This window comes from Aotus nancymaae, unplaced genomic scaffold, assembly GCF_030222135.1.
Source record: "Aotus nancymaae isolate 86718 unplaced genomic scaffold, 86718_ANA_hifiasm-v0.15.2.pri h1tg000030l, whole genome shotgun sequence".
Classification (NCBI taxonomy): domain Eukaryota; kingdom Metazoa; phylum Chordata; class Mammalia; order Primates; family Aotidae; genus Aotus; species Aotus nancymaae.
This window is the reverse complement of record NW_026988443.1, coordinates 1,675,308-1,697,303: the sequence shown is the minus strand read 5'-3', so window position 1 is coordinate 1,697,303 and position 21,996 is coordinate 1,675,308. Positions and strand designations below refer to the sequence as shown.

At 37.0% G+C, this 21,996-nt stretch overlaps 1 protein-coding gene and 1 long non-coding RNA gene across 2 annotated transcripts in view; one reads left to right on the top strand and one right to left on the bottom strand.

The window, feature by feature from the left end:
* The window catches only part of ITFG1 (integrin alpha FG-GAP repeat containing 1), a 301,870-nt gene extending 292,248 nt beyond the window's left edge, over positions 1–9,622 (top strand). Inside the window, exons 15-18 of the mRNA XM_012473547.3 lie at positions 1,628–1,752; positions 3,141–3,223; positions 5,942–6,059; positions 9,226–9,622. Coding sequence (XP_012328970.1) covers positions 1,628–1,752; positions 3,141–3,223; positions 5,942–6,059; positions 9,226–9,285 — 386 coding nt within the window. The 3' untranslated portion in view covers positions 9,286–9,622. The remainder of the gene's footprint in view (positions 1–1,627; positions 1,753–3,140; positions 3,224–5,941; positions 6,060–9,225) is intronic.
* Positions 1,636–21,950, bottom strand: LOC135277222 (uncharacterized). Its single transcript, XR_010344801.1, has 5 exons — positions 21,521–21,950; positions 11,218–11,375; positions 7,334–7,383; positions 3,383–3,424; positions 1,636–1,741 (listed from the first exon to the last, which is right to left on the bottom strand). It is a non-coding gene; the product is annotated as an uncharacterized LOC135277222 (long non-coding RNA).
* Positions 21,951–21,996: the final 46 nt, after the last annotated feature.

Here is a 21,996-nt window from a genome sequence, read left to right as displayed (position 1 = left end):
CCCAAGTATGTCAAGTAGGAAGCCAGATGTAGAATAAAAACTTTAAAAATAAAAATTAAAAAGAACTTGGGGGCAACCACTTCAGGAAATAGAATCCACAGAATTCACTAAATGAAAAAAAAAAAAGTCACTAAACAAACAGTAACAAAAACAACAAACCCTTGGGTGGGGTTAAGTGATACCACAGTTGTCACTATTATCTTAAAGGTCCGGTCTTCAACAAAAATTATAAGACCTACAAAGAAACAGGAAAGTATGCTAATACATATTTCTTTAAAAAAAAAAAAAAAAAAGACAACAGAAAATGTGTCTCAAAGGCCAGATGCCTAACTTGACAAGTATGTGTATGTGAGAGAGAGAGAGAGAGAGAGTGTGTGTGTGTGTGTGTGTGTGTGTGTAGTTGAGCTTCTTTCACGTGCTTATTGATCATTTTCATGATTAACAACTGTTAGTAATTTGGGAAATGCAAGTAACCACGTGAGGTACCACTTCACAACCACGAGAATGGCTGTAATAAAAAAGACACAATAAAAAGTGTTTGTGGAAAAATTTGAACCATCATCCATTGCTGGTGGGAACATAAAATGGTGCAGGTACTTTGGAAACAGTTCGGTAATTCCTAATGATGTTAAACACTCTTAGCTACATAAGCAAGAAAAAGGAAAACGAGTAAATACAAAAATAAACCCTGTGTATGTATGTTCACAGCAGTATTATTCATAATAACCAAAAATGGAAATGACTAAAATGTCCATCAATTAATGAAACTAATGAAACTAAATTTATATAACACAACAGTAATATTTGGCAAATAACAGTAATAAAGTACAGAAACATATGAGCCTTGAAAACATGCTAAGTGAAAGAAGCCAGTCACCAAAGACCACATTGTATGATTGCATTTATATGAAACCTTCGGAATAGGCAAATCTGTAGTCAGAAAGCAGATTAGTGATTACATACAGCTGGACGTATGTGGGGTGGAAACAGATGTGACTGTTAATATGTATACAGTTTCTCAAGTGATAAAAATGTTCTAAGATTAGATTGTGGTGATGGCTGAACAGTTCTTTGAACATACTCAAAACCACTTAACTGTACACTTTAAATGGGTGATATGTATGGTATGTGAATTATATCTCATTAAAGCTGTTTTCTGTAAAAAGTGAATCACTGGGTGAGCACAGTGGCTCATGCCAATAATCCCAGCATTTTGAGAGGCTGAGGCAGGGGAATCACTTGACCCCAGGAGTTTGAGGCCAGGCAACATAGTGAAACCCCGTCTCTACAAATATTTAAAAATTAGCTCAACATAGTGGCGCACGCCTGTGGTCTCAGCTACTTGGGAGGCTGGGATAGGAGGATAGCTTGAGCCTGAGAGGTCAAGGCTCAGTGAGCTGTGATCATACTACTGCACTGCAGCTGCAGCCTAGGTCACAGAGTGAGACCATGTCTCAAAAAAAGAAAAAAATGAATCATTAATATTAATGAACTGTATGTTTCACTTCACATTTTTAAACATGATACATTCTAATACCTATATTTTTAACATTTTATCATTTTAATATTTGATGGGAGCAGTGTTTCCAGAGATGTTTTTAATGTTTTTTTAATTGAATAATTCTAGCTGGCCAACTCAGCCAATCTGCACATTTAGCTCTCCAACTACCATACAACGTGCTTGGTTTAGGTCGGAGCGCAAATTTTCTTGACCATCTCTATGTTGGTATTCCCCGTCCATCTGGAGAAAAAGTGAGTAAAAATTCATTTTGTTTACAATTAATCTATGTTTTAATATTCACTATTTAAATATTTAAATTAAATAATTTGAACCTAATTGAATTTGAATTCAAATAAATAAAATATTTTTATTCCCTTCAGAGAATAAAGAAAAATGTATTGGTAGTGACCTAAGCTTATCTTACATAGAGCACATCATGATTTGAAGATACCATGTACTTTTTCCCTCTCCTCTCCCAAAACCTCACCTATCCCTCTAACCCGTTTTTTCTTCCTAACATTTTTCACCACCTAACGTGTACATAAAATATTTTACTAACATAAATACTATTATTATACATATGTGTATTATATATAATATGTATAATTGTATTATTTTACTTGCTTTATTGTCTGTCTCCCCTTAACTTGAATTTTAGCTCCAAGCAGCATTTGTATATAACCCTTTGAACACTGCCTGCTACTTAAGTGTCTAATGTTTGTTGAATGAATAAATTCATAAAACACAAATATAATCTTTCCTGACGGGTGCAGTGGCTCTTGCCTTTAATCTCAGCACTTTGGGAGGCCGAGGCAGGTGGATCACCTGAGCTCAGGAGTTCGCGACCAGCTGGGCAACACGGTGAAACCCCATCTCTACTAAAATGCAAAAAATTAGCTGGGCATGGTGGTGTGCACCTGTAGTCCCAGCTACTCCGGAGGCTAAGGAAGGAGAATTGCTTGAACCCAGGAGGTGGAGGTTGTAGTGAGCCAAGATCACACCACTGCATTCCAGCCTGGGTGACAGAGCGGGACTCCATCTCAAATACATAGATAGATATATAGATAGATAGATAGATAGATTTTATATATATAAAATTTTATATATATATAAAACTTTATATATATAAATATATATATAAACTTTTATATAATCTATATATTTATATATAAATATACATATATATGTATATTTATATATATAATACATATAAAATATGTATTATATATATAAATATATATATTTATATATTTATAAAAGTTTTATATATATATAAAATCTATGTATATATATTTATATATATATTTTACATTTTATATATGTATATATGTTTATATACATATATTATGTATATATGTATATATTTATACATATATGTATATATGTTTATACATATATTACATTTTACATATGTATATATGTTTATGCATATGTAAAATCTTTCCCTGAAAAGATGAGAAAGTTTTCCAACAGATGATACAAAAGCTTTATTTTTGGCTTAATATTGGTAAACATAGCTTAATACATACCTAGAAGTTGAATATCTCAAAGTAGTTGAGATTTTTCCTTATTTATTTAGAATAATAATTGTGTTTTTTAAATGTACTGAATGTTAAATCTTCTTAAATTCTTCTTCCAGTCTATACGAAAACAAGAGTGGACTGCAATCATTCCAAATTCCCAACTAATTGTCATTCCATACCCTCACAATGTCCCTCGAAGGTAATGTCCTTGCTTGAACTGATTTGGTAAAGACACTGCTAACTCTGAATTATAGATATAGTGATGTCTTTTAAACTCTCTCATGTTCCTGCTGTGTTCCCATGAGTACCCATCCCTTAATTTGCTTACGGCAAACTTTAAATGACTAAACATACTTACATAAAAGGTCCCAGATATTTTTCATGAAGAACAAATTCAATCCTATTAGAAAAACATCAGGTTAACTAATTAGGGATTTATACATATTCTGCTTAAATAAACTGCTTTTCAGTTTACTACTTATAAATTCAAAATTTCAGGATACTAAATCTTTGTATAAAGCACTGATTTTTAAATAAATTATTTGAGAAGTAGTATATATCCCAATGGTTGGGCACAAATTTTGGCGTTTTAAATAGATGTAGGCTTGAAAAATTCAGCTCCATTGCTGACTAACTGCAAGACAGGAGCCAGTCCTTTGTCCTCTCCAAGACTCAGTTTCTGCATCTCAAGACACTTAACACAGTGCTAAGCATATGTTAAGTGAACAGTAGGTATTTTTATCCTTATTAGCAGAATACATTCATTTCATAATACAGCATTTAACTCGAAATCCTTAATTTATCTTTGTTCATTTTTATTTAAATTCCTAGATTGATTCTATTCTTTTTAAGTTAGGCAATAAAAGCATTCCCTAACATTTAAATTTCATAGAGAAAAATATGCTAGACAAATATCAATAAGGGAAAATAACTAAAAAGAAATGGTGAATTTATCTGTGAATATGTAATCAGTGGGGTCCCCTGCTTGTTACATTCCCTCTGAAAATACGGGCTTCATCATTCTTTATTAAATGTCTCGATCGACTGTATTGAGTGCCAAAACCAGCTGTGCCACCTTATGAGCTGACTCTCTGCATCTCTATTCAGTGAAGTCACACTGAAATCAGTTATGGTGGGAGAATCTACTCCATGAAAATTGGCAGGTACCATAAACAGGGCTTCCTCCACCCCTCTCTACCTCAGAGCCAGTTTACCAGCACAACTGAGCAGATGCATTTTATGATAGATTAATGGGCTTTAGAACCAAACTGCTTAAGAAAATAAACTTTATTACTGCCTTATGGTTGGAATAAGATGGCATCATTGAAACAGTTATAGTCCTGGTTCAGATTTTTTTTAATGAGCCTGTATTGTATGTTTGTGTTAGTTTTCTATAGATGAAATTTACAGTAAAACTAGAAAATCTGGACCATGAGTAAGAAACTATATAAAGTATGATACTTCTATACAGTTCAGTATCATGACTTTTTTTCACTGCCACGGACATAGAACAGTCACTTAAGATGGAGTGGTAAGCTAAAAAACAACAACAACAAACAAAAGAAGCAATAGCAAAATGTAGAAGAGTATGTATAACAAGCAGCCATTGTGATAAAAAAGAAGATATCTACACATACATGTTCATGTATGCATAAAATATCTCTGAAAGGATATGCAAGAAACTGGTGAGACTGCCTCTGAGCAGAAAACTGAGGATTGGCTTTTGTCTTTTTTTTTTTTTTTAACCAAAATACTTACATTCCTGATTTGTTAAAAATCTATTTTAAAAGTGGAACTACCAAAAACATCTCATAAAAGAACTGTTTTCTTAAGTATGAGTACAACACTAAGAGTAGCTTTCAACTAATTCACAGTATTTGTTTTCTTAAGGTTTACTTACTCTTCTGAATTTCCAGAAAGTTGTACCATAGCTTTTTTCCATAATCTCAACATTTTTTCATGTTTCTCTTAGTCTTTCCAAAGAAATGTATATAATAAAAACCAAATTGATTTTAGTTTGAGGTGTATTTTGAGGTTTATTGACTAGAGGCTAACTTATGGATCAATAAACTTTAATTATCCCAGAATAAGTCAATAGCTACTTGCTATTTACCAGAACATTCTTACCTTAATTAAACTTTTAAAATAAAAATATGTCCATTACCTATTTCTAGGGAGAACAAAAAGTTACGTGTATATAACAACCTGCAGTGTTGGTGATACAGTCCTTAGTTTTAGGCTTTTCAGGGTATGTAAATCTATTACTTGGACTGTTTTAGAAGGAAAGAGCTATTTCTATTTTTTAAACACCTCTAGTCTGTATATTGCCATTAACAGTGAGGGACTAAAGGTGATTTTGTAAGTGACTCAACCTAAAAGTCACTGTAGTAATGTAAACCCTCCAACATGATAGAAAAATTATAGAAGTTTTGCACAAGCCATCAACAGGCAAAATATTTATGTTTTCGTTGGTCATATATATATGACACATGTCAAAAATAAGATGATACAGAAGGCTTCTAGGCTTATGTGACTACCTCATTTTATAGTTCAAGATTTCAAATAAGCAGGTAGATCAAGATGTAAAAAAGATGTCTATGATTGTCCAAAGTACCCTTAGATATGTGTACCTAAGAATAATTCTCATAGGATCAAACTTAGAAATGAAAAATATTGAAATATCTCATCAAAAATTCTACTTCAATTGTCTAAATATAAACCATAGCATTATCAATATTCTCAGCACTATCTGATTTTAATTGCTTTTGTTTTCTTTATAATGAATGAACAGATGAATGAATGGTTTAATGAATAAATTGACTCATTAATTAATAAGCTATTTTGCTTTGGGGTCTCAATATAACTGTTATTTTTAAGTAAAATTTGTAATTTTAATCTGTTCTGTTTTTATCTACAGTTGGAGTGCCAAACTGTATCTTACACCAAGTAACATTGTTCTGCTTACTGCTATAGCTCTCATCGGTGTGTGTGTTTTCATCTTGGCAATAATTGGCATTTTACATTGGCAGGAAAAGGTTTGTTCATTTAAATGAAACATTAACTTTGGTTAATTTATTCTAGTAATACATACATTGCTCTTTAAAAACACTATATTTATTTTAAACTTTTTTCGTATGATCAGAATTTCTTCATTTTCAAGTTCTTTTCAAAGCATCATTTTATTGATGATAATTTCATTTATCCTTGGAAGTTACTAATATCTCCTATCAATTCATAAAAGTTTGATGCTGTACAATAGTAATAAAGTGATCACCCAGAAATCAAAAGGCATTTAGAAGCAATTTCATAATGACCTGAAAAATTATAATGATTTTTAAAATGAATTTGTGTTCTGTATCTACTGATAAAGCCGTAGACGTTCTTTAGCTAGGATTAACAGCTATCTCTTTTAAAGAAATTAGAGTACAAACAGGTTAAATTATGTTCTCGAAGTTTATGCAGAAGGTAACAACTAAAGCAATAAACAGGCAGGCGCGGTGGCTCACGCCTGTAATCCCAGCACTTTGGGAGGCCGAGGTGGGCAGATTGCTAGAGCTCGGGAGTTCATGACTAGCCTGGGCAACATGAACCTCGTCTCTACAAAATATATAAAAATTAGCCAGGCGCCATGAGACAAGCCTGTAATCCCAGCTACTCAGGAGGCTGAGGTGGGAGAATCACCTGAGACCAGAAAGTTGAGGCTGCAGTGAGCCGTGATTGCACCACTTCACTCTAGCCTGGGCAAAAGAAGTGAGACCCTGTCTCAAAAAAAAAAAAAGAAAAGAAAAAAGCCACAAACATATTTTTCATCTATTAAGTATTCTTTGCATTAAACTGATTTCTGTTCTTTAATATAATACTCTAAATAATAATTGAAAACAAATCTCCCAAATATGTAAAAGATTTTTATGCAATGTTTATGTGAAGAAAAAAAGAAGAAGCTATCACTATAAATTAATTAGCAGTTTAGATATAATTGAAAAGCTAATTTCTATTTGTATATGGGTTTCAATTAATGCCCTCTAAAAAGGGCTTCTTTGTGGCACAAAAGAAAGATGTTTTTCTTTTTTTTGCACCTACACTCTGGATCATCACGCTATCATAATCATTTTTTGCTAACTAAACTTACTGTCTTTGTTCTTTTAACGTATGAAAAATAGAACATTATTAATTGTTCTATAAATGTTCATAGGTTTGTCGCTTTTAAAAAATCATTCCTTTATATATCAAAAACAATAACATGGAATTACATATTCAGTTAACTTGAAGATTACAACTTAAGAGTAAGATCAAAGACAACCATACATACTTTGTCCAGAAGTATCAGAATATCATCTGAAAGATTCCATAGTTCTTGACCTATGAAGCACAGGAAATTAATTTCATTAATTCCTCAGTAGATCTGATTACAGCATAAACATTGTGGGCTTATAACAATAATTATGCAGTGGCCCAAAATTAAGGTTTTAAGCACAAGTATATATTTGACCACGTATATACTGTATCTCCTGTGGCAGTGTGGTATCTCAAAGAGGTAGAACCTCTTTAACTGATTTTTTACCCAAGCCGGCTGGTTCCTTCTACCAGTTTCTCAATGCAGGCTTTCCACAGTGTCTGCCCCTGGCCCTCTTCTTTCAACACTTTCCCTGCCAATTTTATTTAAAATCATGGCTTTGGATATCCCCAGCTCTTATCTCTAAAGGTCCTTTCCCATTTCCAGCTGTCACCATGATAGCTCAACCTAGATGACTTAGAAATACCTCAAAACCAGCATTCTAAAGCTTCATCTCTCTTACTTACATATAAGATTTCATCACTCGCCTATGGACTCTGCCTCCGTAAGAAGTTTTTCAGTTGACTCCACTTCTACATTCCTACTGCACTGCTCCAGCCCAGCCCCTTTTTACGTCCTACTTGGCCTCTCTCCTTCTGTTTTCTCCACTTTCCATTCCATTTAGCACACTGCTGCCAGACGACTCATCATTCAGTTTAGCCTTCATCATGTCACTCCCCTGCTCAAAAAGCTCTGGTGACTTTTATGTATAAAATCCTTGGCCTGGCCAGCATATGACTTAAATGTGACTCCAAAGTCTTATTTTTTACCGGTTCCTTTCACATATCCGTGCTCCTTCCAGCCTTCTCATGATTGCTGATGTTGTACCGCCAGCTTGGAGTGAATGCTGCTCCCACCATTTCTATGCTTTCAAATGCTTTCCATGTCTTTTCAAAGCTTTCTCTTTCCTCACCCAAATCTAGAAGTAGTCTCTTAGACTTGGTAACATTTTTCACTTTTTATCTTGAACTACAGTTATACAGTATGTTTTGCATTTGTCTTTTTGGAGGATAAGATACAAAACTGAGGTTCTTATAATCTTAAAATACCAAACACAGTATTGATATTGGGAGTATTGGGAGCAAAGGGCCAATGAATATCTTCTAAATTAACAAGTTAACCAAAAAATAATTAGTATATTAGTACTTTAATATACTTAGTTTAGATTTGTTTTTTGTTGTTTTTTGTTTTTGTTTTGTTTGAGATGGAGTCTTACTCTGTCACCCAGGCTGAAGTGCAGTGGTGCAGTCTTGGCTCACTGCAACTTCCACCTCCCGTGTTCAAGTGATTCTCCTGCCTCAGCCTCCCAAGTAGCTGAGATTACAGGTGCCCATCACCCCTACCTAATTTTTGAATTTTTTTGGTAGAGTCGGGGTTTTACCATGTTTGCCAGGCTGGTCTCCAACTCCTCACCTCAAGTGATCCACACTCCCTGGCCTCTCAAAGTGCTGGGATTACAGGCATGAGCCACCACCACACCCACCCACTAGATTTGTTTATTAACATCAGTGTTAAGAATGACAGAAAAATGCAATCATTGATTTATCCTTATAGAATCTAGTGCTTATTCATATTTTCAAATAGATAATAAATGATAAGAAGCTAAGTATTTAAGGACCCTAAGTATTTAACGTGCCCTAAATATTTAAGTATTTCTTGTTGGTTTTTTTATTCAATTAGATCATTAATTATAAAATAGCTACTATAAACTACAATAATACTTCCTAGGATTATTGCATTAGGAAATCGTATCTATTATCTACTAATTGCTGGAGACCTCTAAAAATGAATAACCTGTGTATTTCAGAAATTAGTCTTTTTGTAACATTCTCCTACCATTTATAAACGAGTCTAAAATTCTTTTTCAGAAAGCAGATGATAGAGAAAAACGACAAGAAGCCCACCGGTTTCATTTTGATGCCATGTGACTTGCCTTTAATAATGGAATGGCTGTTCGCTTGATTAGTTGAAACACAAATTCTGGCTTAAAAAAGAAAATAGGGGAGATTAAATATTATTTATAAATGATGTATCCCTTGGTAATTATTGGAGAGTATTCAAATAAATATGGTTTGAATATGTCACAAGGTCTTTTTTTTTAAGCACTTTGTATATCAATTTGGGTTCTTTATTCCGTAGTGCTGTACATTTTTGTTCCTTTGTGGAATGTGTTGCATGTATTCCAGTGTTTGTGATTTATAATCTTATTAGAGTCATGATGATGGAAAAAGACATGTAAATAAAAATATTTAAATGAGCAGGAAATTTTGTGTCCACTTGGCTTGGTCTTGCTTCTTATTCTAATGATGCAAATTATACTTTTGTGAATATATCACAGAGTTATTATGCATTTAGCTTCATCGCAGCAGGTCAGGGGTCTCTCATTGATGGCATACAATATAGTGATCGGGTACTCTGACTTCATATCACAGTAAGACAGACTTGCCTTAAACTCCTAATTCCTCCACTTACAAAGTCACTGTTTGAACTTGGCTCTTGTGTAACTTCTCTAAGCGTCAGTTTTCTTGTTTATTCAGTAGGGCTAATAATACTCACTTGAGTTATTGTAAACATTAAATGGGCTGACATATGTAAAGTGCTTAGCTTGGTGCCTAGCACAGAGTAAGTGCTCAGTACATGGTAGTTGTCATTATTACTATTTTAGATGATGTTATTAGACTTATACATCTAATTATAGAAATATATAAACTTGATAGAATTTTATTTTCAGGCATGAGGAAATAATAATATTCTTTGGAAAAGCCAAATTATTGGTGATTGACATCTTCTATAAAGATTTACTTGCTCATATTAACTAAAAATTATAGTACTCTCCAAGAATTAATGTGCCCTAAAAATTTTCCTCTGAAAACTGATCCTTATCATGTGATAATGAAGAACATTTGATTTCTTGAAAGGAAACCGCTGTAGGCAGCATCTGGGAATGCAAATCTTCAATCACATTTCTATTCTCAAAGGCTTGGAGAAGTCTGTAATTTCCTATCAGACTTCAATGCAAATTTTATATTGTGAACTTCACATTGCCAAAAAGTTACTTTAAAAAGAGTTAAAGACTGAGAAAAAAAGTTTACCAATGCTAATAATTTTCTAATATGCAAATGGATATGTGATGACTATAAAACACAAAATTTCTCTGAAAACAATTTTGTTCTTCATGTTATTTTTTTCTTTACATTTCACTGAGAGTAGCATGTTTTTACTTTGTATCTAAGCATGTTAACATGTCTTCTTAATAAATATTCCTTATTGAAACAAACAAAGTATTTTGGTGAGTTTTTAAATAATTATTTTGGACATGAAGAGACCTTAGAGCTTATGAAAGCATTTATCTGCACTGGGAGACTGGGGTAAGGTGACTTGCCCACTGCCTCTCTGTGGGTCAGGGGCAAGAAGGGACTCTCCTGACTGTAATATTCAGTTAAATTCACTAGTTATCAATCCACAGAACTGGGCCAGGCACCACACTTTCCCAAAGACGAGTGGGCTCATTATCTATGGATAGCCTGAGTCTTAAAACTCATGTGGAGTCAGTGTTTACAAGACAAATAAAATGTTAATGACAATTAAAACTACAATCAGTGACATTAATACTGCTTCTGTATTTCCAAACGCAACTTTAATATTAAGGGACAGCAGGTAAAAACTATGTCACACATTTGGAATCACTAACGAAGACCTTTGTTTTCATTTTGAATACTGCAGTGGAAAGAGGACAAGGCTTTGAGGTCAGACCAATCTGGATTCAGAGCCCAACTCCCAGATTTCATGACTTTGAATCAGCCACTTATTTGAACTTTGGTTTCTTCATCTGTTAAACAAAGATATTGAGTGATACCTACCTTCAAGGACTGCTATGAGTCTGAAATGGCAGTTTGTACATAGAAGGTACTTGATACGTGCTGGCTCTTTTCTTCCTTCCCATCCCATTACAGTGACTGACATTTTCTGACACTTTTTTCCCACTGACTATACATTTGTGTCATCCGTCTTTGGGGAGCTAGGAGGAGTAATTAAGAATTAATAATCATTTTGAAGATGTTGTAAATATGTTGTTAATACACCATTTATTTGAACTAGCCCTTTACATTGCCCCATCCTTGCAAGTAGCTAGAATACCTCATAAAAAGAAACAAAAACTTAAAATGTGTCCAGCAGACCTCAGTGATATACCTAGGACTGATCTAGGATACTTAAGGGCTTACTCCTCGGGACAAAGGTGAATTAAAGGAAACCAGCCCTTGTGATTACCTGCACCTGACCAGTTATTTTAAAAGGCTAATAAAATAGATAATAGATTAGGGAGTGCTTTTGGTCCACAACTGTATAAGGGAAAGGAAGGAAACAAGATTAGGCAGAGAAACTGAACTGTGATGTGTTCTCAGTGGAATGCCGCACACAACCCTACATCGAGTTCTGAGATAGGATGACCTTTCCTATCTCCTAACCTGTCCCAAGTCAGAATACGAAGGCTGAGTACCCTTTTCATTTTTGATACTGGTTATTTGTACCTGTTTTCCTTTTCTTGTTAGAGGCCTTTGGGGCAGCCAACTGATGAATGTGGGAATGTAAAGGCCCAGCCTTCGTATTCTAACTTGGGACAGGTTAGGAGATAGGAAAGGTCATCCTGTCTCAGAACTCGATATAGGGTTGTATGTGGCATTCCATTGAGAACACATCACAGTTCAGTTTCTCTACCTAATCTCAAAAAAAAAAAAAAAAAAAAATGAAAAGGGTATAACTACAGATAATCTATTTATTAGAAGTAGGAAGACTTTGAGAATAATTTTATACCAATATATCTGAAAGTTTACACAAAATGGACCAATTCCTAGGAAAATATCACCAGAATATAACCAGAAACAAAACTCTAAATACTCCTTCTGGTAGATGCTGTGGTATGTCCAGATCCGGCATCAAGAATAAAGGACTTCTTATCCTAACTTCTGGGAGTGCCATCACTGTTCATCTGCCAGCCTCATCTAGAGAGCAGACTCACCCAAGATCAGTCCCCTCTTCTTGACATTAAAAAAAAAAAAAAAAAACCCTAAATGTTCATAAACTAAAAAGTAAAAACTGACAGACCTGTAAGGAGAAATAGACAAAATCACAATTTAAGTGGGAGACATCAACACTCTTCTCCAGTAACTGAAGGAAAAAGTAGGCAGGAAATGAGAAAGCTTAGAGCTAACCTGAAAAGCACTCAGTCAATCTAACCTAGTGGATATTTACATAACTCTAACCAACAGCAGCAAAATAGTCTTTTTCAGTGCACATGGAACACTTACCAAGATAGACCATATTCTGGGCCATAAAACAAGTCTCACCAAATCTAAAAGAATAGAAATCATACAAAGTAGATTATCAGACTATAATAGATTTGAACTAGAGAGATACATGGAAAATAGCCATATATTTTGAAATTAACACATTTTTAAATGACTATAGTCAAAGAAGAAGTCTCAAAGGAAATTTTAAAATATTTTGAGCCAAACAAAAAATACAACATACCAAAATTTGTAGGAGGCAGTGCTGAGGGGGGGGGATTTATAATATTAAATGCATATATTAACAAACAAGAAGGATGAAAGAAAGCAAGGAAGACCTGATACTCCCCAAAGTGATCTGTAGATTTCACACCATCCCTATCAAAATCCCAGCAGTATCTTGGGGTGGACATGGACAAGATTTTGTGCAACTTATATGAAAGAGAAAAGAAAGGATAGTTTAAAACAATTTTGAAAAAGAAGACAAAGTTGAAGAAATCAAGCTGTGTGACTTTAAAACTTATTATAAAGCTAAAGTAATAAAGATAGTGTGGTATTGGCAAAGAGAGACACACAGACCAATGGAATAAAATAGAGTCCAGGAATAAACCCACACAAATATAGACATCTGATGTTTGACAAAGATGTAAAAGTTACTGAGTGGAAGACAGTCTTTTCAACAAATACTGTCAGAACAATCGATCGTCTGTATTTGCCATAAATACTAAGGGTAAAGGAAAAAAAAAAAAGAACCTTGATCTAAACCTCACAACTTATACAAAAATTAACTCAAAATGGGTCATAAATTTAAAGTGTAAAATGATAAAACTTTAAAAGAACATATAGAATATCCTCATGAGGTAGGGTTAAGCAGAGTTCTTAGAAATGACACCAAAGTTATGATCCTTTCAAAAAACTAACAAATGTGACTTCATCTAAATTAAAAATGTTTGCATTAACAAAGACACTTCCAAGAGAATGGACAAGGTATATATGCAAAGAAAAAAAAAATTTTTTTTTTTGAGATGGAGTCTCACTCTGTCACCCAGGCTGGAGTGCAGCGGTGTGATCTCAGCTCACTGCAGCCTCTGCCTCCCTGGTTCAAGCAATTCTGACTCAGCCTCCCAAGTAGCTGGGACTACAGGCATGCACCACCATGCCCAGCTAATTTTTGTATTTTTAGTAGAGATGGGGTTTCACCATGTTAGTCAGGCTGATCTCGAACTGCTGACCTTAAGTGATCCATCTGCCTCGGCCTCCCAAAGTGCTGAGATTAATAGGTATGAGCCACCGCACCCAACCAACAAAATATTTTCTTTTTTTTTTTTTTTTTTTGAGACGGAGTTTCGCTCTTGTTACCCAGGCTGGAGTGCAATGGCGCGATCTCGGCTCACTGCAACCTCCGCCTCCTGGGTTCAGGCAATTCTCCTGCCTCAGCCTCCTGAGTAGCTGGGATTACAGGCACGCGCCACCGTGCCCAGCTAATTTTTGTATTTTTAGTAGAGACGGGGTTTCACCATGTTGACCAGGATGGTCTCGATCTCTTGACCTCGTGATCCACCCGCCTCGGCCTCCCAAAGTGCTGGGATTACAGGCGTGAGCCACTGTGCCCGGCCCAAAATATTTTCAATTCACATATCCAACAACAGACTTGGATCCTTAGCTCTCAAAACTCAACAATATAACAACTCAGACAAGATGACACCTAAGGAAGCTCCTGCCTCTCCCAAAGCTGAACCCAAAGCAAAAGCTTTGAAGGCCAAGAAGGCAGCGCTGGAAAGCATCCACAGCCACATACAAAAAGGAATATCTGCACTTTACCAACCTTCCAGCAGCCCAAGGCACTACAGCTCTAGAGACAGCCCAGATATCCTCAGAAGAGTGCCCCCAGGAGAAACAAACTTGACCACTCTGCCTGATTCCCCCTGACCATTGAGTCTGCCATGAAGAAAACAAGGTAACAACACACTTTAGGTCATTGTGGATGCCAAAGCCAACAAGCACCAGAGCAAACAGGATGTGGAGAAGCTCTGAGACACTGATGTGGCCTGATCAATCAGGCCCAATGGAGAGAAGGTGTATGTTTAACTGGCTCCTGCGTACGATGCTTTGCATGTTACCAACAAGATGGGAGTCATCTAAACTGAGTCCAGCTGGTTAAGTCTAAATAAACATCTTTTTACCATTAAAAATAAAAAACAATTTGAGTGGGCAATAACTTGAAGATACTTCACTGAAGAGGATATATCAGCAGCAAACAAGCACATGAAAAAATGTTCAACAGGATAAGCCATTAGGGAAATGAATACTAAAACAATAAAGATATACCACTACACATATCATAAAGAATCCTTTCATGGATAAAACAAAGAATACTGACAATTCAAAGTGCTGATAAAGATGAGGAACAACTAGAATTTTCATACACTGCTGGTGGGGATGCAAAATGGGAAAGCCACTCTAGGGAACTGTTTGGCACTTTCTAAAATCAACTGCATTTTTATACACCAGTATGATCAGTTAGAAAATGGGATTTAAAACAGGTAACATAACAGCATGAAAAAAGTCAAGTACCTAGTAATCAATACAACACAAGATGTACCACACATCTCTGTCTGGTAAATTATAAAACTTTTCTGAGAAACACTAAGAAAATTTTTCAATAAATGCACATATGTACCATGTTAATGGACAGGTAGACTCAAAATTGCAAAAATGTCAAAGCCCTCCCAACTCTACTCATCCCAATGGGGTATTGTGTTGTTGAGCTTGCTATGCAGTTTCTAAAATGTATACAGAAATATAAAAGACTAAGAACAGCCAAGACAATCTTGAAAAAGAACAAGGACTTGCTCTACCAGATAACAAAACAACAAAAAGAAGTTAAGGTGATTAGGCTGGGCATGGTGGCTCACGTCTGTAATCTCAGAACTTTAGGAGGCTGAGGCGGGTGGATCACCTGAGGTCAGAAGTTGGAGACCAACCTGGCCAACATGGTGAAGCCCTGACTCTACCAATAATATAAAAGTTAGCCGAGCGTCATGGCACATGCCTATAATCCCAACTACTCAGGAGGCTGAGGCAAGAGAATTGCTTGAACCCAGGAGGCAGAGGTTGCAGTGAGCCAAGATCATGCTATTGCACTCCAGCCTGGATGACAAGAGCGAAACTCTGTCTCAAAAAAAATAAAAATAAAAAGTTAAGGTGATTAACAGAGTGTGGTATTAGTGACATATTAGAGAGTGCAGAGAAAGACTCATATGCATGGACATTTGATTCAGGAAGGCAGCAGCACTGCCCTGCAAAGCAATGGAATATGAACAGCCTTTTAACAACAAATAAGCTGAGACAACTCATTAACTAAAAGGTAACTGTACTCCCGTCACACAGAAAAATCAATTCCAGGTGCATTGAAGGTGAAATGTGAATACAAATGTATAAGCTTCTGGTACTTAATAGAATAACTTCATGATCCTAGGGTGACAGTGGGTTTCCTATTCAAGTCATTAAAAAAACACTAATCTATAAAGGAAACTTCTGATATATTAAAGTATATTAAAATTAATAACTGTCCACAAGAACTATAAAAATTTAGTGTGAAGAGACAAGTCACCAAATGAAAGAAGATATTTTCAACAAATAAAACTGACTTTACTCAAAATCTAGAAATCCTACAAAATGATTTAGAAAGAAAAAGACAACCCAATAAAAAATTAAGCAAAAGGATTGACAAAAAGTATTAACAGCTGACAATAACCAAATATGGGTATGGATGTGGAGCAACAAAAGTCTGATGCACTCTTAATGGGACTAAGTTTAAAAAAAAAAAAAGTAAAAGCAGTGGTTGGTTTTATTTAAAGTAGAAGATACACATACTCTCTAAATCTACATATCACTCTACGCTTAAGAAATTCTCACACATGTGCATCAGGCTATAGGTATAAAAATGTTCATAGCAACTATGTTCACAATGGCCAAAATCTAGAAACTGCTAAATATCCAGCTACATGGATTTTTATATAATGAAATACTATACTGCCATGACATTTCATGAACTACACTTGCACACACCACATGATTAATCTCACAAAGTTAAGCCAAAAAGCAAGACACAAAAGCATACATACACCATGATCTACTCATACATATAAAGTTCAAAAATAGGAAAAATTAAACTATATTGTTTAAGGATGCATTTATTTTTAAAACTACAAAGAAAAGGTAGGAAATAATAAAAGTCAGAATACTGATAAACTCTAGGGAATTGGGAGATTATGACCAGGCAGAGGCATATGGAGGACTTTAGTACATAGATGATGTTTCATTTCTTGATTTGGGTAGTATTTACATGGTTCTTCACCCTAAACTGTACACACATATTTGTTTAAGATACTTTTCTAAATATGAATTATATTTCACAATTTTAAAAAAATCTTATAAAACTTTCCCAAAGATCCCTTTGTAGATCACATATCTAGAAACAGAAGTTTCATTACAAGTCTTAGAGTATATATTTTATAGCACAAAAATAGTTTGAGATTTGTTAATATTACAATAATTAAGATATACCTTTCTCACAAATATAAGAATTAAATAACACTGACATATAGTTAAATAGATGCATTCCAGTCACGTTAGTTTTAAATAGCATAAGAATATAAGCCAGCACACGTATTCACAGTCCATTAAGTCCTTAAGTTGAATTTATAAGAAATTTTTATTATTTAAAAAACATTACCAAATAACTGAATCAAGAATTTACACTTTATGGTTTCATATTGCACCAACGAACTAACATTTGTTTCAGCTTTTAGTAAACAGGGTTTTTCCTTGGAGGGGGTTGTTGTTTTTTAATGAAAGAACATCAGGTTAGAAAGTAAATAGGTTTAAGTGAACACATCTCTTTTCAACATGGGATTTTGGTTTTAAAGAAGAAAAGATACCATATATGTTAGCAATTTTATTCTAAGAAATATTCAGTCATATGTCACTTAACAACAGACATACATTCTGAGAAATGTGTCATTGTGCAAACTTCATAGAGTGTACTTATACAAATCTAGATGGTGTAGCCTATTACACACCTGGGTTCTACAGTCTAGTGTATTATTCCTATGCTACAAACCTGTTCAGTATGTGACTGTACTGAATATTGTAGGCAATTACAAGACAATGGTATTTGTGTATCTAATGATATCTAAACATAGAAAAACTACAGTAAAAATATGGTATTAGAATCTTATGGGATCACAGTTGTGTATGTGGTCTGTCATCCACCAAAAGGTTGTTACATAGCACATGACTAAAATCAGGACATTTCTTAGTTTTTCACAATCAAATGAAAGTAACTAATGACCAGAAATTCTCTTGACAATTTGAAATTTTCCTGGTAAAGATGACATACTTTAGTAATTAGTAGGAAGCAATATTTCTTAAAAGCATTCTTTGTTTAAAATTATGCTAACTAGAAATTTAGACGTTTAGGGGACAGTGTTACTGAAAGAACTCTTTGACTCCCTGACAGCTCTTCTTCAATATCATTAACACAGGAATGACTGTGGTTCATACATTTTAAGGGCTGAATTGTGTTTTCCACAAATTCGCATGTTGAAGCCCTATCCCTCTATATAACTTTTTGGAGACAGGGCCTTTAAGGAAATAATTAAGGTTAAATGAGGTCAGAAGGGTGGGACCCTAATCCAATAGGACTGGTGTCCTTATGAGAAAAGGAAGAGACCAGGGGTGTGCACAGAAAGAGTAAAAGGCCGCTGAAGACAGTGAGAAGCTGATGGTCTGCAAGCCAGGAAAGAGGCTGCAGTAGAAACCAACCAGCCTCCAGAACCGTGAGAAAATACATTTCTATACAGTAAGCCACCCAGTCTGTAGCTTACAGTGTAATTCTGCCATGGCAGCCCGAGCAGACTAATAGAATATCCTTTTTAAAAATTTTAATTTTCCTCTATTCCTTCCCTTAAAAACCTACAGTTGTGTAATAATCACTGAAATCTTCATATACTGAGAACTCACCTAATTGTTTTTCACTAAATGTCACCATTGCTGTAAAGTTCAAGATCCATATTATATTTTACTACAAATAGAGTTTCTGCACATAAAAGTTTGGTTCTTTTTAAATTCCTCTACCGTCCTTAGTTATAATCTCTGTATTAGCTGGTCCAGGCTGCCACAACAAAATACCACAGACTGGGTAGCTAAAACAACAGGCATATTTTCTCACAGTTCTGGAGGCTGAAGTCCCAGATCAAGGCAGGAGCCAATTCAGTTTCTGATGAGGACGTTCTTCCTGGCTTGCAGATGACTGCCTTCTTGCTGTGTCCTCACATGGCCTTTCCTGGTGCCTGTGCACGAAGAGAGAGCAGGCTCTCTGATGTCTCTTCCCATCAGGACACTATTTCTTTCAGATCAGGGACCCACCCATCTGGCCTCATTTAACCTTAATTACTTCCCTCGAGGCCTTCCTCTTCAAATACAGGCACACTGGGGGTTAGGGTTTCAACATATGAACTAGGAGGGGACACAGTAAGTAACAATCTTTAAACGCAACAACCTGCCCTCCTCGGCTGTCATGTAGTAGAGTGTTAACACTCCCAAACAACAGCAAAACAGAGAGACAACAAAAATCTGTTAAGTGTATAAACATTGACAATAAAATGTTTCCTTTTAAAAAAAATGGTTCATTCTAATAACAAGTAAATGCCATGCAACACCATTCACATGCCACACAGGACTTGGTCAGAGAAAACCTAATTCAGACTATAGGAATGACTGTGAGGAGTCGGAGAGCCTGAATGGATGCCTTTCCTTTGCAAGGAAAGCAAAGTCCTCAGTCACCCAGAAACTGGCAGGTAATCTGGGAACAGACTGGGTGCTACTGGGTGATCTTCCAGGAAAATAATAATTCAATACAGAATACCCAAGTGAGAGATATGAAAACTGCCTCCCTTTTGATTTGGCTAACATATGGCCACACAGTAGTCTCAGCTACGATCTGTGCTTTCTTACATTCCTCAAAAAATCTACTGCAGATGATTCCACCAGCACATTTAAAAGATAGGTGTCTTAAAAGGGAGCCACAAAGTGAACATTCCCAGTTGGAATCTACTCTCAAGCCAACATTCTAGAGGAGAAAAGACTTCTTAGGTTTAATCAAAATAATACTATCAGTAAGAGCTACTGAAGTAAATGCAGAAGTATTATAGATCTACTTTTGGAAGTCTGGTGGTTGCTCTAATCTCTCCCCTTTTATTACAACCTTAACTAACAGGTGAATCTTCCCAGAACTCCATTACTCCACTATTAAAAGTCACCATTCACCTAACTAGCATTCATGCACATATCTCCATAATCAAAGCCCACCATGTCCAACCTCATCTTTAATACCAAACACACTTGCCCCACGTTCCAGGCTCACCCTGCTCCCTGCCTGCTGAGCTCTTCTTCTTCTGCCTCCTCTCCTCTCCTATCACCACCCCAAGCCTTTCCATGGTTTATGTGTCACCTCCTTCAGGATGCTTTCTCTGATGACATCGCACACTGATTTTTTCCTTTAGTTAACATCTTCAGTGAAATTAAGAACGTATTATGTTCCGGAAGCTGAGAGTCCCTTCCTCTCAAATTTTTTTTGTTCACTGTTGTCTGTGACTTAGACTTACCATTGTCTTTTTACTGTCCTATTCTACCATTAGGCCACCTTATTATTATTTATTTGAGATGAAGACTCGCTGTTGCCCAGGCTGGAGTACAGTGGCATGATCTCAGATTACTGCAATCTCCACCTCCCGAGTTAAAGCTACTCTCCTGCCTCAGCCTCCCGAGTACCTGGGACTACAGGCGCCGGCCACCACACCCGGCTAAGTTTTGTATTTTTAGTAGAGATGGGGTTTCACCATGTTGGTCAGGCCGATCTCTAACCCCTGACCTCATATGATCCGCCCGCCTTGGCCTCCCAAAGTGCTGGGATTACATGCGTGAGCCACCGCGCCCAGCCGCATGCGACCTTATTATAGGCGTAGGAAAAGGTTCTTAAATGTTTTATTTCCTAGTTGGTCGTGTGCGATCTTAACTGTAGGTGGTTACCTTTACGAACCCAAGACTTACACATATTTTTATGCCCCCCATAGCACCATGGCAAAGGATGAAACACCTCGATATTAATTGGTGTGAAATGTTTTTCCTTTGTAGGTCTTGTGAATTGCTTATGCTTTTGTGCCTTTCTTGGAGGAATACAAAGAGAGAAGAGCTTAACACCTGAAAAAATTTTCACTTGCCTGACATTGTCTTTAGCTACAACTGGTTAGACAAACATTTGTAGAGTTCCTTCTACCTGTAGACACAGGCATAAATATTCTATTATGGTAGGGCCTTGATTGCGGTTGTTTCTCCAGCACCAATCATTGTCTTCTGCACATAATTAACACCCAATACTTACTGTGGAGTGAAAAAAATCAATGTAATCTCCCTGCCTGCAAGCAGCTGATAGTTTAATGGTATAGGGGTGAGGGAGATACAAAGGATGAACGAATAAATTAATGAGGAAGGTCATATCGGTGTGATAACCGCTACGGAGAAAATAAAGCAGAATCACGAATATCCCCAAGAACCAGGACCTGGAGACTCCTATCAGCGGGCAAAGCCGGCCAGCGCCGTGGTTAGCTGAGGAGGGCAGCCCCGGGGGAGGGTGCACGGCCCTGCCGCTCACCTGCTGTGTGACTCTGGACAAATGGCTTCACCTCTCTGAGCTCGATTTTCCCATCCTCTACAACCTACCTCATGAGGGGAGTCTAAGGAGTTGGTACTAAAGTGCCTGTTAACCTGGCAGGCGCTGGGGAGACGCCGGCAGCGCGGCGGATCGGGAACTCACTGGCGCGAAGGGCAGGGAGAGCCTCTGGCTCCCTCTGCCGAGGTCCGCGCCTCCCTGCTCGGGGTCGAGCAAAGCTGAGGTGGGCGAAGTTTTGACCTTGAATAGAGGTCCGGGGGACCGGAGGGAAGCGCCCCTTTCCGTCTGAGAGGGTGGACGGAGTAGGGGCAGGCGGGCGAGGGTGAGGGACCAGGGTGGGCGGCGCTTCCGGGGCGCCTCCGCCAGGCGGGAGGCCTCGAGGGCTCGGGCCGCTGCCCCGGGCACCCTGCGCGGCGGCTGGGCACCGGCCGGGCTATGCCCCGGCGTCGGCCTCTCGGAGCGGGAGGGCACCGCGCCGCCAGGGCGAAAGGTACCCCCGCACCCCCCGCGCCCCGCCGGTCCCCAGCCCTAACGGCAGCCGGCGGGGAGCGACGCCGTCCCGGAGCGCGAGGCCGCGGCGGGCGCGCCAGGCGCGGGGCGGGGCGGGCACATGCGCACAG